Here is a 17,035-nt window from a genome sequence, read left to right on the forward strand (position 1 = left end):
ACGAGCGGGAATAGCCGTTCTCCCAAACTTATGCGCATCATCTTAGTTAATCAATCCATCTAAAATTTAATTGAGACAGTTATTCGGTTGTGAAAACATTTAATCTAGTCCAATCAATTCTATCACACACGAAACAGCAGCCGTCCGTTAACTAAATCAATTTTATCAGGCAAAGCATTGTGAATATTTGTGACGGAGTTATGTTACGGCCCAAACTGTGATCAACTGTTTGGGCCCACAAGTCAGCACGTGGCGGGCACCCAGCCAAGCTTCCGACTAATCCCGTGCACCGCAACTCACCGAAACCCTGATGACCTTCCTGTTGACTCGGTCTTCACATTTACCTCGTAGGCGGCTATGAGACTGTGAATCGTGAACTCTCTCTCTCTCTGTTTGTGCCCTGCCTCGTGTCGTTTTATGCTTTATAAATATAGCCAGCTCGCCAGCTACTTCACTTGAATGTCGGCATCGCAGATAATCATCTTCAAGCTCTCTTTCTCTCACTCTATCCGTCGTTCTTGTTTTTCTTCTTCTTCGAAATCCATAGCTTTCTTCTTCCTTCGTTCCTCTAATTCTTACTTAACCCTACCTCGCTCTATTCGTTTTACTTCCCCCGTTTCACCATCATCTTCTTCTTCAGTAATCACGAATCAGGTCCGTTCATCACTTTATTGATTTTCAATGTTTTGTTTGTTTGCGATGCTTTTGACATAAGATTGTGAAGCCTTGGTATAATCCAATTGTATGGTCCAGAGATTTTAAGACTTACATTCGCTTGCTCTTATTTTAAGTATAATAGGCTGAGACTGACAATGATAGTATTGTTTCTGTTATTCTATACTTTGATGTTTAAATAAACTACTATGCAGTCTATTTCAACTGGTCCACTCGGAATCTCTTCCTACCATTTTACACCTTCTTGAAAATACGTCTCAGTTGGTTAATCATTTCTGAAAATTTATTAGTTCTTGTCTATGGTAGTTCTAAAATTTTCTTCCTATGATGGCATTGGAGTAATATTATCACACATTAATAAACAAATTTATGTGCAATGGAAGAGTAAAAAAGACTAAAACTAAGCTAATTAAAAGAAATGACGTGACAATTCAATTGGAAGAGTTTTCTGTCTGTTTGTTGAGAATGTATGACTGTCAGAAAATTGGAATCATATAAGAAAAAGGAGAAGTTTTGGCTAGGATAAAATGTTCCTTTAGTTTGATATGTTTCCAGCTTGGTAGAATGACCCTTAATTTGACTTAATTGTTTTGTTGTGTCTTTGTGATGTTATTATAGTGGGAAGATTACTCTGTCAGTTCTGATCTGCATCCAATCTAATAAATTAGAATGCTGATTTGTATCATTAATTGGTTATAATTTCAGTAGCAATCAACTCGTTGCCTCCTTTCTAAATTTCTGATCATAATTAAGAAACTATAATATCCAGTCTCTCCATGGCCCAATATAATAGGCTTAATTTTTGAATTGATCAATTGAGACATTGGCCTTTAATATTCAGGGACGAGGTGGTTATGGACAACAAACTTGGGTACAAAAGCCAACAACAGAAATAACATCTACAGCCATGGAGGATACAACCTCTTCCATTGCAGAAGCCGTCAGTAACAGACTAAGTGAATTGAGTATTGCTGAAAACAATGGACAATCTCATGCTTCTGTTCAAGCTGTCAAACTTGGGAGTGTGCAAGTGGCAAACCAGGATCCCATGCAAGGTCAAAAGGTATTGTGGAAACCAAATTCCTATGGGACAGTGAGTGGGGCCACAGAAACTGGAAATGCATCTGAAGCAGCAACATCCCAAAAAAGCAGCATGAGTTTGAGTAAAATATTGAAGGGAAATCTGTTGGAAAATTTCACGGTGGACAATTCGACTTATTCACTTGCTGAAATAAGAGCCACATTCTATCCTAAATTCGAAAATGAGAAGTCTGATCAAGAGGTACACTTCTTGTCCTGTGACTTTCCACATACTTGGGTGTAAATTTCACATTCATCTTTTGAATCATCATATAACAGTCAACCCTTTCGTATATATTGTGGTGAGAAACAAGCAAAAATATATGCTATGAAAATTCATCAAGCATTTGTATTTGGTTTTCCTGGTTATAAGTGACCCCTGACCCCCAAATCCCATTCATTTTTTCCCTCATTTGGCCAATGGGTAGCTAAGTATTTGCTGCTGACAGGTGGATGTGTGGCTATTATCTATTTGCTTCCATTTTAGATTTATTTCTTTTTTTAACTAGTGATTGTAAGCTTTCTCTGAAAGTTTTAAGTTATTGTTTATTCTAAAATATCTAGGTCAGGGCCAGGATGATAGAAGTGGTATCTAAAGGCCTGGGAACCTTGGAGGCAAGTAATTTTCTCTTTTCTGCCTGTCTTGGATGATTGTTCATATAAATATGTATATAATATATGTATGTTACTCATTTTTTATTTAATTAGAGATTCAATTATTTTATGTTATCTTATACATTTTTCCTGTCTGGTTGATTGGGAACCTTTCTAAATCTTGATTAGTTGGGTTTCATGGCTATGGCTCATTTAACAGGTTTCACTGAAGCACTCTGGTTCTCTTTTTATGTATGCGGGTCACAAGGGTGGAGCATATGCCAAGAACAGCTTCGGCAATATGTATGCTTGCTACGCAAAATCTTTTCTTGTTTTTCCCCTTTATATTCAATTCTTTTTCCTATGCTTCTTTTTATTGTTTATCATTTTTGCTAGGCCCCCACCTTGTCATAGCATTCAATTTGTTCAATGGTTGGGGAATCAACTTGTCATTCACTTGCCTTTACATTTCCATGTCTTTTTATGATTGCTTGTGATGATTATAAGATTCCAGTGGGCATAAAATTTGCGAATGCTGCGTTAGAAAGAGAATTAATGTTAAGCCATTTTGGTACTGATAAACCTTGTTCTCCCTGGAATTTGTTCTTGAAGATTGGTGATAATAGTTTTATTTATTCAGCTTCCAAGTTCCTTATTTCTTAAAAAAAATGGATGCACAAGATGATACAGCTAGTTCTCTTGCCATAATTTTCTTTTTAAATTTTAATTAGAAATAAAGTTGTTCCAAGAGTGTTGGACAGAAGTTTTCCCAAAATGTATCATTATGTCTCTCTTTTCCTTATTTTACTTTATTTTTTTGATAACTTTTCCCTGAACATAGTTTTATGAATATAGATACACTGCTGTTGGTGTTTTTGTCCTTGGACGGCTGTTTCGTGAGGCATGGGGTGCTGAAGCTCTTAAAAAGCAAGCCCAGTTCAATGATTTTCTTGAGGTAACAATAACATATTAAATTCAGATGAATAAGATATTTTACATTAATTCTCAATGTTAATTGTAGCAATCTGTGTTCAACAGCTAATTCCCATGGATTCCTAAAACATACAGAGCCCTTTAGCCCTTAGCATGCTTTATATTCTTCTTCATGTAGCTTTTCACTCTGCAATGCTTTGCTCTTTCCCATGGTTCTACATGTGGATCTTTGAGAAATATGTGGAAACAGCTAGGTAGTGAATATTTTCTAGCAAAATTTAGCTAGCTGCTGGTTTGAATATGTGGAGGCCCACTTTTTTGTCAGATTATGATACATTCTTTGAGCCTCAAAATCAACATACTAGAAATGGTTAAGATTCAATGAAATTTGTACATCTGGTGCACATTAGAAATGACAGTAGTTTGATTTTTTAACCATTCAAATGCATTGATCCAAAGGTTCACAAATTGTGTGAAAATTTATTGTTGCCCCTTTATAAGGGTAGTGCTTGAATTTATTTATTCAGGATATCTCCCTGATGATCAGAGTTTGTGTGTCTGGCTCACGTGGTTGTTAAATCTGTTTATGTTATGTGTATTTTCATCTGCTTCCTCCGTGGCATCATTACTTCTATATTTGCAGCAAATGTATAGTTTATTATAATTTTGGTTGTTATAATAAGTTCTACTTGGATTTTAAATAAATTTGTGTTAATGTTGGTCATTCTTTCAGGAGAATCGTATGTGTATATCAATGGAATTGGTAACTGCTGTTTTAGGAGACCATGGACAACGTCCTCAAGAAGATTATGGTAGAGTGTTTCTTCCTCTTTTTTCAATTTAGGAATTTAATGAGAGGTGGTAGAGACCTAAATACCTGGAAATTCATTTATTTAAAGGAAAATTGATTTTAATATGTGAAATTTAACCTGAGAGAAATCTTTAGTTTGTCCCAAGCAGAGATGGATTTTCTTTTAAATAGATCATCTTTATTCATTTCTCTTGGAGTTTATCAAGGAAAATATGTCTAGCAGTTAATTGGAAATTGACATGAGTTAGGTTTTTTAATAATATACGGGGAGGTTTTAATGATCTTAGGGGGTTTGTAATACTTTCTATAAACATCAGGTGTGATTAAAATTAAATGATCACATGAGTGGCTCTATGATAGTAATCTACATTTTGATACTTGAATCCAATATATTTATAATTTTTCATGTTGTTGCTTTAGATGGAATTGTTATTGACCTGGAAAAATGGTATGTCCATTACCAGAACTGTATTTTTCTTCTTTTCGTCTGTCTTATGACAAGACAATATTCTGCAATTTTCTTCAATCCATTGGTAAAACATAATAATTTTTTAATGCACTTCATTTCTTTAAACAGCTGTGGTGACAGCAGTCACAGAATTGGGCAATGGAAAGCCAAAGTTTTACTCAACTCCCAAAATAATTGCTTTTTGTCGGAAATGGCGTTTACCAACAAATCATGTGTGGTTGTTCTCAACTCGGTAAGCGTTTGAGATGTCCATAATGTGGGTGCTATGACAAACATTTGAATTAGTAATTTGTATATTCTAAGTAACTAATTTTTTTTTTAATAAACTTTCATACCATTAACATCAAATAATTGGCTTGTACTGCTTTTTTGATAGGAGATAGGATTATTTTGCTTTGCTTTTGCTTCTTTGTAAACTATTATATTTTTTTTATCTGTGTGCTTGACAATGAAAATAATTCCCTCACCTTATTTAGCTCAAGTTTCTTTTTTAATCAATTCTGTTGCAACAATTTTTAAGTTTCTTTTTATTATTGATTCCTTTGTGGATGTTCTTTCTCTCTCTACACACAAAGCTGAGCACATTGTATCATAATTCAAATATTGTACATCTTTTATTTTTCAAGAGTAATCTGTTGAGGAATTAAGGGGAGAAAGAAACCTAAAGGAAGTCTATAATGCTTTTCATTTTCACCTTAGGAAACAAATTTCAAAATAACCTTTTCTTACTAAAATAAGTTGGGTTGTGATAATACATGTAATTTCTCGATTATTGAAATAATTAATTATAAGATATATTCAAGAAGATGCATGGTGTTTTTTTAATTGGAAACATAAAATTTGTGTTGGTTGAAGACATTGAAAACTCATCATCTGTTATAATGTGTTAATATAATTGCTTAATATCGTTTTCTTTTAAATGTAATCTTAACAACACTTTTTCATTGGCAGTAGTTGTTACTCTGCTATTGGTATGGCTGATCTTCTCAAGTGGATTATTTCAACAGAAATTTTCTGTTTCAGTCGATTTTATCATTAGGTTATTACTAATAATAAATTTATTTATGTTAATGAAGGAAATCAGCGACTTCATTTTTTGCAGCTTATGATGCACTCTGTGAAGAAGGAACAGCAACTTCTGTATGCAGGGCTCTTGATGAAGTTGCTGATATATCTATACCAGGTTGAGTTTAAAGTGCACTATGCTTCGATTAATTTAGAGTAGCTGACCTATTGTTTTGTTGTCCCCACCCCAGGAAAAAGCAATAAGAAAAAAATGACCTCTCTTGGTAGTAGTGAAAAAACGTGCAAACAAGGGATTTTTTTAATGCAAAAAAGCTGTTTGGAACCAAAAATTGAAATGAAAAGACAAAGGGTATACTTCGCAAGGTTCAGAGACTAGGGGAGGTCATCTCCATCTTCATCCCTGTCTCCTCACCATCACCATATCGCACCCCTGGTGATATCATCCTTAGAGTAGCTGCATCACATGTCACTGACTCCATACCTTTTGTTGTTATTTAACATTCTATGATGAGTTCAATCTTCCCAACTGCTCCCTTTTTCATTGCAGTAATTAACATAGCTCCTGAATGTCTATTGAGGCTTAGACATTGTTGTGTTCACTTCCTTTCTAGCTTCACATTGTGAAAACAGTTTTTGACTCATTTTTAGTAGTCCCCAAACAAACTCACGTTTTTGTAAAAGAAGTTTCAAGAAAATAAATGAGAAGTCAAATAATGGCCTATTAGGCCCCCTTCCAGTCTTTTTTTTTTTTTGCATCATTCAGCCATTCACATGATTGTTGTAATCTTGTCATCATTTTTTGTTGTCTTAGTTTCAGTGTGGTATTGATCAATTGATAAGTTTCTTTACACTTATGGTGTCATAGTGTATGCACAAGGTGATACTGTGTTTCCTTTATAGATAACTTTATGGAGTATAAATTAACTTTGTAAACATATGCAGGTTCAATAGATCATATTAAGGTTCAGGGTGAAATTTTAGAGGGTCTTGTTGCTCGTATAGTAAGCCATGAGAGCTCCAAGCAAATGGAGGAGGTTTTGCAAGATTTTCCTCCTCTGCCAATTGAGGGAGGTATGTTGCTTATTTCCTGTGCATTCTTTGTAAATGCTCAATTTAAATTTGGGATTCTTGATTTGTCTACATTCTACACTCCAAGAAGTTCTATGATGCATGATGGTAGAAACACATGCAAAATAATAGGAGAATTTTATTAATAGTTGTTGAAACAAACAACATTTTCTCAACCATAGATCTAGATCTCCACCTTCAAATTTGGTACTCAACCTTGATGGGAATTCGGAAGTCGGAGATGTAACTCTAATGGCTAAGAGATTACACAAGCATTGTGCCAATCCCATAAACCCTCTCTCTATTTATTCCTTTTCTTCCACAATTCTTCCCTTATTTAGTTAACTTATACCTTAAACAGTTTACTCCTAAGAAGGCAATACAACTCAGTACCCAACTTATTAATTGAAATGCCTTAGGATTTATGTTTGTCTTTGATATATTGTGTTATTGCCTCGTTCATATTAATATACCAATTTATGAAAGATAAGAATTGCTATGGATGGAGGAGCCAGATGGGGGCAAATCCATCCCAGCCACAATCCTTAATTGTAGGAGGTCTAGGTAATATCACAACTTTTCTCTTGTATTATAACTGTAATTATGCTGACCTTTTGTGCACTGAATCAATGTCTGCAGAATAAAACAGGTCTTTCTACCTGTTAATATCATGGTATTTGAGTTGTATTCCTTCTCTATTTTGTTTTTTGGGCTTAGTGGTTATTCATGTAGGCAATGTTTTGGGAATCTGAGATGATTCATAAATTTTTTCCAACAACCCACAGATATATGTTATAAGCATAGGTCTCACAACATTTGGGTCCTAGTTTGTCTTCACTTGGTGGAATGAAGCTGCTTATATGCACCTCTCTCTCTCTCTCTCTCTCTGTGAATTTAGTGTACTTTGTGAAATTATTGATTGTTGCTTCTTTCAGAATTTAACTTGATTCTTGTCGTTTGCAACAACACCTAATGTTGCTTTGTATTTCAGCTGATCTTGATTTGGGACCAAGCCTGAGAGCAATTTGTGCTGCAAATAGGTCAGATGAGAAACAGGTAATTGTATGCACATATTTTATTGTGTAATAAATTTATGGGGCACTTAAATAATCTATTAAAAATATTCTTGAAATCCTATTGCAGCAAATAAAAGCGCTTCTTCAGAGTGTTGGCTCATCATTCTGTCCTGCCTATTTAGATTGGTTTGGAACTGAAACTGGTGATATTCATTCAAAAAATGCCGACAGATCTGTTCTGACAAAATTTTTGCAATCTCATCCTGCTGATTTTTCAACTGCCAAGTTGCAGGTGAGGCTTTGTCAACTATTTCCTATAATGTAACTCTTCTTTGTATGTATTTGAATCGTTAGATAAATTTTTAAGTTAAGCAAAATTATTAGCAAATATTACTTTGGTTGCCTTTTATTTCTTATTCTTTTGGCCTTCTTTTGTTAAAAAGTACCACTGCTCATGCAAAGTCATCTTATAAAGATTTACATACAAAGTAACATGTCAAAAAATGATAGAAAATGAATAAAAAAGAGTCAGACTCATTATACTCACTCTTCTATTTATTTTTTGTCACATCACTTTGTATGTATATCTTTGTAAAAGGTCTTTGCATGTGTAACATTATTTTATGTTTCCTAAGGATGAATCTTTTTATGTATATTTTTTTATTTTCTGACCAGGAAATGATTCGTTTGATACGAGAGAGGCGTTTCCCAGCTGCCTTCAAATGTTATCATAACTTCCACAAGATTGACTCTGTTTCAAAGGACAACCTTTTCTATAAAATGGTCATTCATGTTCACAGTGACTCAACTTTTCGCCGATACCAAAAAGAGATGAGGTCATCATCTTGATTTTGTTTTATTTATTGAGCTATATAGGTAATTCCTTTTGTCTTGTGATGAATGTCTGATTTCATTCTCTAATTAAGAAAATTTGATTGTGTCAGGCACAAGCCAGGATTATGGCCGTTATATCGAGGTAAAAGTGTTTAAAACTTATCTGAAGCTATCTGATCAGTTTTTTGTAGAACTTCCAACCTAGCAGTTGATATGAAGTCTGTTTTTTGTTGGATGCATTATCACTTGAATCTAGAGGTTGCCTCTTATGGAATCTCTTCTTTTGTTAGTTTCCTTGTTTATCTTATCAGTTTTGTTGAAGTAACATTGATTCTCGAATTAAAAACAAACTAGAGATACAGATTAGTAATGGAGATATGCAAATGTGTTCAAAGAATGAGAGATTTTGAAGCTTGCTGAATTTTAAAAGCAAATGGCATGTTGAAGTGCCATGAAAACAGGAGTGTCAGTGGCTTGAATAATAATAGTGAACAGAAATGCAATTATCTTGGATGATAATCCCATGGTAGAGTTAAAGGTATAATCGTTTTAGGTAGTACCTATGGACCCTTTGAACATGATGTGAATGCTTGCTAAGCTGGAAAAATTGAGTCGCTAGAACTTTATCATGGATTTAAAGATGTTATAGGTATATGCCTGATCTAAATCTCTAACAAAATAGTAACAATTTGCGGTTTCGTAAATAAGAGGAAAAATTGTATTTTTCAACATAACCCATTCAGGAGCTGAATGGAACAGTTCCATATAACCAAAGCTTTCTGTTTAACTGACACCTATTATTTCTACCCAGGTTTTTTTGTTGATATTAATCTATTCAAGGCAAACAAAGAAAAATCTGCTGAAATTGCAAAAAGCAATAGTATGGGAGGAATTGCTTGTGGCAATGGTGGTGTATCAGGAACAGGTGATTTGGCTGATGATGATGCAAACTTAATGATCAAATTGAAGTTCCTCACATACAAGGTAAGTGGAATTTAACAAATCTGACCCAAACAAATCTCATGCCAAGGTCACATCTGGAACTGTATGCAATAAATGATTGTAGAGCTTTAATACTATCGTTGTTTTCTTTCTTACTAATCTAAGCTTTTTGGATGAAAGTTACTCAACATGGTATTATTCTACAATCTCTAACTATCAATCAAATAAGTTAAGAGTGGCGTAAGGATATAACTAAGTTACTAGTATTAATAAATTATATTTTTATACTAAGAAAGATTTTTTTGAAGATGGAACAAATTCAAATTTCAATTATAAGTCCCTATTACAATAATTTATGTACATCCTTCATAAAAGAGAGCTAAAGGTAAAGTTGACCATTATATTGTGGATGTGGATGTTCTTCTTATTTGATGGTGTCGCATTTGTTTACAAGAGATTAAGCATGTTATAATTTTGTTATACAATATTCAACTGCAAACAAATTCCTCATCTCTATTCATGTGTGTGTGTGTATGTATGTGTATATATATATAAATATAAATATAAATATTCCCTATTTTGTTGTCCTTGTATATTTCTGCAACACCCCTGCAGAATTATAGATTTTGTCTTTCAGTTAAAACTTTTTGGTGCTGACATATTTCCTTTATAGTAACGTGGAATCTATTGTCAAAGATATCATATATTGATTTCACCGTATAACTTAAAGATGTCTGTTTCTACTGTTTCTATAAATTGATTTTCTTTGCAAGCCATAGAATTTAATTTCCCATGATGCTTTGCTATTTTTGTCCACAGATCAGAACATTTCTCATCCGTAATGGCTTGTCAATTCTTTTCAAGGATGGTCCTGCTGCTTACAAAGCCTACTACCTGAGGTGAGGTTGTATTGTCAAGAATTAGGTTTGCATTCTTTTTACTCATTTATGTACTTCTACCAACTTTTTTTCATATTAATTAGTTAATTTTTTTAAATAAATAAAAAATATATATAAATATATTCACAGTATTTGACATATAATAAATAATAATTAATTAATAATATAATGAAATTTAAATATATTGTTTAAAGGGGTAAAATAGAAATTTAGATGAAAATCATGAATGGAAAGAGTGTTCCTAACTTTGGGGCTAGGTATCCCTTTCCATATTTTATAACCATTCCTTTGTCCAATCCTTGAAGTGAAGAAAAGAATGAGGAGGGAATGAGAATTCCCAGTTCCTCACTCATTCCATTAGAGCAAACATGCCAATAATTTTAGTTATAAAACATGTCAACTAAAATAAATGATGTTGATAAAAAAATTGTGACACTTACAATAGCATAATCATGATCATGACCTTCATGAAATTGCTTTTACAATTTTATGAGAGCATAATGACACTGTTAACAATTATAGTGGCCATGCTGTCATGGTTATGGAATTTCAGGCAAATGAACATATGGGGCACTTCTGCAGCAAAGCAAAGACAACTTAGCAAGATGCTAGATGAATGGTATTATTGAAATAAAGTTTTTGCACGTTCTTACTTTTGTAGACTCTTTTTTGGTTTTAGTTTGCAGAAGGTGAAGTGGTTTGTTTTCTTTTAAATTGTTGCATTTAGGGCTGTGTACATACGGAGAAAGCATGGAAACAGACAACTATCATCATCAGTATATCTTTCTGAAGCTGAGCCTTTCCTCGAGCAGTATGCCAGACGAAGTCCTGAGAATCAGGCTTTAATAGGGTCTGCTGGAAACTTAGTGAGGGCTGAAGAATTCCTGGCCATTGTTGAAGGAGTTAGGGATGAAGAAGGTGATCTGGATACCGAGCGGGAGGTACCACCAAGCACTGGACCCTCAGTCGAGATTGCAGTTCAGAAAGACGAGGGTTTAATAGTTTTCTTTCCAGGTAAAGATTTTTGTGAATAGCCAGTATTAGTTTTAGCTTTGTCAATAAATTTGTTACTCAAATTATAATCAAAGGTGCACAAGATAACACTAAGAAGGAAATAGACACATATTAGGTGTCCATCTTTGAATAACCTCACCTGTGTCAGTTCCACCACCAACGAAAGCCTAAGAAAATATTGATTCCAAATTGTTCTAGAAGCCTTAGAGGCTATTTTTGATGCAAAGGTTCAGGGAAGTCTGGAAAAAGAAAGATTAAAGTGTTTTCACGCACGTCTACCATAATTTGTCTACACCTTCCATCAAATATACATTTTTATTGGAATGTTGTATTCTAATAATTATGGAAGTTCAACTTAGATCTTAATTATTTTTGTTGAACTGACATTTTTAGGAATACCTGGTTGTGCTAAGTCTGCTCTTTGCAAGGAATTACTGAATGCTCCAGGAGGACTTGGAGATGATAGGCCAGTCCATAGTTTGATGGGTGACCTAATAAAAGGTATGGCACATTGTCTAGAAAACTTAGCAACAGTTTTCTCTTTTGGTGGGGGTTTAATTGATCAGATTCTTCAAATTAGATTTCTACTTTTTACAAGTATCATTTGTCAAATTTCTGCTGATTTACTAAAATTATTGTATTTTTACACTGACTGGAACGTATTTGTTAGGGTTTGTTATCCATTATTATATATGTTATCTAGTTTATTCATACATATAATAGGAAAATATTGGGCTAAAGTTGCTGATGAGCGGAGGAAAAGACCGTATTCTATTTTGCTTGCTGATAAGAATGCCCCAAATGAAGAAGTCTGGAGACAGGTAACACTCTTATTTTTGGACAAGCAAAGTTTTTGACAATATGGATAAAGAATGTTCTATAGGGTAGGTAAATGATAAGTAGACATTTTCATGAAGGGAAAAAAGAAAAAAAGAAAAGATTTAAAAAAAAAAGGCAAAAGTTTGACTTGATATTTAGTTGAAGAAGAACATGAGAAAAAAATCAAAAGGGATGTATTCAAGGTAGTCTCATAATAATTTTTTCATGAATCTTACATTGGTGTCATATAAAATGAAAGAATAAAATAAGGAAAGACAGGGGATTTGGCCATCAATTCAATCACTTTGAAATTGTTAAACACTTGTTTTCAATCCCTACCGAATACTAGTTATCCCTAATCAATTTGGTGGGACAAAAAAATAATCCAAGTAGGAAATAAATTAATATAAAATACTATGAAAATAGCTTCTTGACTGTATTTTCTTATTGATTAACTAGTGTAAACTTTCTCTTAATGAGCATGGATATTTCTGATGGGATCCTTGTGATTATGGAATATATCAAAATATGGCTTCTGATTGTTCTTTTCTGTTTGTACAGATCGAAAGCATGTGCCGCAGCACTAGAGCTTCTGCAGTTCCTGTTGTACCTGATTCTAAAGGTTGTCTGGCTTGTTTTATTTTGTCAACCTAAAGATTTTGATATGGAAAATAGTTAGAGATTCTGTGTTGTATTATATTTTCATTGGAAGTCTAGGTCAATCTCTTTTAAGTAATCTCCCTGTTCCTATTTTAATAGTCATTTTCTGTTTATGACTATTGGAACTTTAAAATCACCATAAATGCAATGTAACCATTTTGTAGAGTTGTGAGGTTTAGCCTTAGAGTTCTCTAAGGTACAAATTTGCAACCAAGACCTCTAACCATAGGAAGGAAAGGGCCTGAGCGGGACGCTTAGCTGTTGCTTTCTTGTCTAATGAGTATCTTTGTCTGATTGATTCAGACTTTCAATGGCCTGATAGTTATTTAATATATCAAAATGGATTAGATATATGCTATCATGCCAGCTAATTGTGTTAGCATGTTATTTATATGCTCTATCGCACAATAAAGAAACACTATGCAGGTATTGCCTACTGCATGTTGTAAAACTGGCCACTGCATGTCCACTGTATCTATCAGGAGCATGAGTCAAATAAATTGTTCTTTGATGGTTACCTTTCCTTTTTCAAAACATCAAAGTGCTTTAGTTTTGCTCAACAGTGTTTAATCTGCTAACAGATGGTCTATGATTTTTCAGGCAATGTTTATATGTGTCATTTGTTCCCCATTTGTATGGTTTTCATAGTGGTCATTGAATGTACAGGAACGGATACAAATCCCTTTTCTCTTGATGCATTAGCTGTTTTCATGTTTCGTGTGCTTCAAAGAGTTAATCATCCGGTATGTATTCATCTTTGTCTTTCTAATTGTAAGGATTTCTGACAATAATATATGCAGCCAAACTTTCTAGTCTTTTGATTATTGCATTTGAATAATTTTCTTTTTAACTTGTATCATATCTAAGAATTATTAATTGTTCAATTGAATTGAATCTTAAATGTTTGTAGAGCATTGACCTTATAATTTGTGTCATTGATCCTATGTGTTGATATATATTAGTTGGATTTTTTAACTTAAATTCTTGACATAAAAAAATTTTACACAAAATTTATATCCTTTAATTCCATCTAATCCAATGGTTGGGAACTAGAGGGAAAAAATGAGATTTGATTGTTAATTAAACCACATTGTACACTTTTTGATCATTCGAAATTGATGGTTGGTAATTTATGTCAAACTCTTTAAGTCAAAATTTTAAGTTAAAAAGATTTGGCCATATTTTTGTTTGCTAGGTTTCCACTTGACTGAAATACTTAAGCTAATAGGTAAGTTTCCAATAAAAATATTCATCCTTCAACAATATATGTTGCAATCGTCTTACTTTTTTTTTTATTGCTATATGAATTTAGGGAAATCTTGACAAGAATTCTCCAAATGCTGGCTATGTGCTGCTAATGTTTTATCACCTATATGATGGCAAGGTATGATGTTAGATCCTTCAACTGGTGTGTTATGGATCAACCTATTTTGAAAGTATTTTCATTACTCTTTCCCTCAATTTTTCAGAGCCGTGAAGAGTTTGAAAGTGAATTAGTTGAACGTTTTGATTCTCTTATCAAAATGCCATTACTAAAAGACGACAGGTAAGAATGTTCCCTTTAAAGATACTTGTAGAAGCATAAAAGTGATAGACCTGCTTATTGTTGTTTCAAGGTGATACTTGCCTTTGATTTATTGACTATTTTTTTTTCTCCTTATACATCATATGCTCGATTATATTTGTAATAGCATGCAATGTTAAAGTATCGCTTTTATTAATACTTTTTTCCTCACTGCTCCTTGAATTTGGGTCATTAAGTTACTGGACTTTTTGTTTTTCTTGTCTCCCCCTTGATCCATTTTATGCTTTTTATTTCCTTATATTTCTGTATATAATAGAAATATGACCTCTTTTTTATGGAGAGACTATTAATTGTTTGTTGTTATGGATAGAACATAATCGATGTTATGTGATTGTTGATTTTCTGGTTTAGTCATGCAGTGCACTGAAGTAATTTATGTGCTTGAATATGCAGGAGACCTCTGCCTGATGGTGTGAAGTCTGTTTTGGAGGAGGGTATAAATCTATACAAGCTTCACAGTAACAGACATGGAAGGTTGATATCAAATCTTTACATTTCTCCATTAGATGAGTAATACTATTGATTCTTATTCACATATTAACATTGCATACTGCCACTTCTTGTATAACATGTAATCATCTCATAACTAATCTGCACAAGCTTCCAATTAACAGAATACGGACGGTATGATTTGCCTTATGGCATGAGAATAGCAGCAATTGGCTAACTATCAAATTTTGATATTTGAGACATTAGATTTGAAATTTTTTGGTGTTTTGTAAAGTCCAATTTTATAATAATTTATTAATTCTTTTAATAACTTCTAGTGGCTTCTTTTGCTTTGTCTAAATTATGTCGAAGCATGAACTCTGTGTCAGTTGCTTTCTAGAATTTTTTGAGAAAAAAGAAATTATGAAAAATATTTTTCATGTTGTTTTTGGGATTATCATTCATTGTTATTATTGATATTCCCCTTTCTTTTGTAGTACCTATTAACCTTGCACTTTTGTTCTTTATTCTTCTGTAAGTGCCAGTAAAAACATCATTGCTCTGGGTATGCTTTACATATTTGCTTTTCTTTCCATATTTAGATTGGAATCCACCAAAGGATCTTATGCAAAGGAATGGGCTAAATGGGAGAAACAGTTGCGAGACACTTTAGATAGCAATGCCAACTATCTGGAATCTGTTCAGGTCAATATCTTTTATTTTTATTCTTTAACATACATTATGATGCGTCAAGTCATATCAGTTGGGTCAAATAATTATCTTTTGCTTCACGTATTGTTTGTTCTCAGGTTCCGTTTGAATCTGTGGTTAAGCAAGTGTTGGAAAAACTTAGGCTTGTTGCAAAGGGTGAGCACCAAACAGTGAGTACCGAGAAGAGGAAGTTTGGAGTCATTGTTTTTGCTGCTGTTTCTCTACCTGATACAAATATCCTAAGCCTCCTTAAAAATGTAAGTGGACCATTCTTCTCAACTGTAAAACATTAGGTTTTCATCTTACTCAAGTTTAAACATGTGAGAATTTCACTAAGGTCTACCATTGGGTTGATATGCTTAATTGAATTGTTCATCTGCTGTAATGTCTTTGTCGTCCATGATTTCAGGGGTAGTTCAATATAAGTCTACTTTGCGAGGTTGAGTTATGATCATCGTCAATATAATCAATGGTATGAGGTGTCTAAAATGATGATACTGGATTCAGGAAATCAATCTGCATCTCCTCTCTTTTTCTTAGGGATTATAATATGGGCAAGCCTATTTATCTATATCAACTGCAGGGCTACTGTTCTGGAGGAACTAATCTTTTCCTATGGATTTTCTTTTTAATTTACAAAAAGGGCGCGAGTAAATATGTTTATCATCTACTACTAGTAAATCATGAACATCTGATTATTCACTTTTGCCCTATCTATTGACCATCTCTCCTTTTACCTCTTATTTGAGCAGTTATCTGGGAAGGATCCAAACATTGAGCATTTTTTCAAGGACAAAGACATGGAGCATTGCCTTAAGAAGGCACATGTTACTCTGGCTCACAAGAAGAGCCACGGTGTATCGGTTGTTGCCAGTTATGGTCCCTTTCTCCATCAAAATGTACCTGTTGAATTGACCGCATTGCTCTTCACTGATAAAATGGCTGCATTGGAAGCTCAACTTGGTTCTGTTGACGGGGAAAAAATAATTTCACAAAACCAGTGGCCCCATGTTACCATATGGACTGGAGAGGGAGTTGCACCAAAGGAGGCTAACAACTTGCCACAATTGCATTCAGAGGGGAAAGCAACCCTTATCGAAATCAATCCTCCGACTACCATAACAGGCACATTGGAATTTTATTAACTGCAATCTTTTTATTCTTTTCTGTATCACATAGCGACTCAGGAAATGGATTGGTCTAAATTTTATTGTATGAATTTCCATGACATGAGATTCTTTGGCTACTTGGTACTGAAAATTATAAATGTGGGTGTATAGATAAGATATTAAAAAAAGTGAGTCTCTTTCGGAGATATCTGGCTGAAAGAAATTTTGCTCAAGTAGTGGTGATTATAATAGAATTCATGTACTATGAAGTTGATCTGTAATAAACAACTGTCTGTATTACCAGAACAGGTTAATAAGGTTTTTTGTGCAGCTCGAAGAGGTGTTTTCTATATGTGCTCTG

The 17,035-nt window shown here is 33.7% G+C and overlaps 1 protein-coding gene across 2 annotated transcripts; it reads left to right on the top strand.

Annotated features, from left to right (window-relative positions):
* Nucleotides 1-351: 351 nt before the first annotated feature.
* LOC123205472 (tRNA ligase 1) lies at nt 352-17,004 on the top strand. Of its 2 annotated transcripts, XR_006499855.1 has the most exons (28): nt 352-654; nt 1,517-1,957; nt 2,320-2,370; nt 2,570-2,652; nt 3,205-3,304; nt 4,016-4,094; nt 4,671-4,794; nt 5,639-5,745; nt 6,531-6,659; nt 7,648-7,712; nt 7,800-7,964; nt 8,348-8,508; nt 8,617-8,648; nt 9,318-9,490; nt 10,268-10,347; nt 10,901-10,966; nt 11,075-11,361; nt 11,755-11,862; nt 12,085-12,182; nt 12,742-12,802; nt 13,507-13,583; nt 14,153-14,224; nt 14,310-14,386; nt 14,819-14,899; nt 15,457-15,559; nt 15,664-15,822; nt 15,975-16,037; nt 16,318-16,456. XR_006499855.1 is itself a non-coding variant. In XM_044622423.1 (27 exons), the coding sequence occupies exons 1-27, from the start codon at nt 460-462 to the stop codon at nt 16,708-16,710; spliced, it is 3,567 nt and encodes a 1,188-aa protein (XP_044478358.1). In that variant the 5' UTR covers nt 355-459; the 3' UTR covers nt 16,711-17,004. The 2 variants fall into 2 exon arrangements, 1 of the variants encoding a protein (XP_044478358.1); XM_044622423.1 differs by lacking the exon at nt 15,975-16,037 and having other exon boundaries at nt 355-654; nt 16,318-17,004.
* Nucleotides 17,005-17,035: the final 31 nt, after the last annotated feature.

This window comes from Mangifera indica, chromosome 2, assembly GCF_011075055.1.
Source record: "Mangifera indica cultivar Alphonso chromosome 2, CATAS_Mindica_2.1, whole genome shotgun sequence".
Lineage (NCBI taxonomy): Eukaryota > Viridiplantae > Streptophyta > Magnoliopsida > Sapindales > Anacardiaceae > Mangifera > Mangifera indica.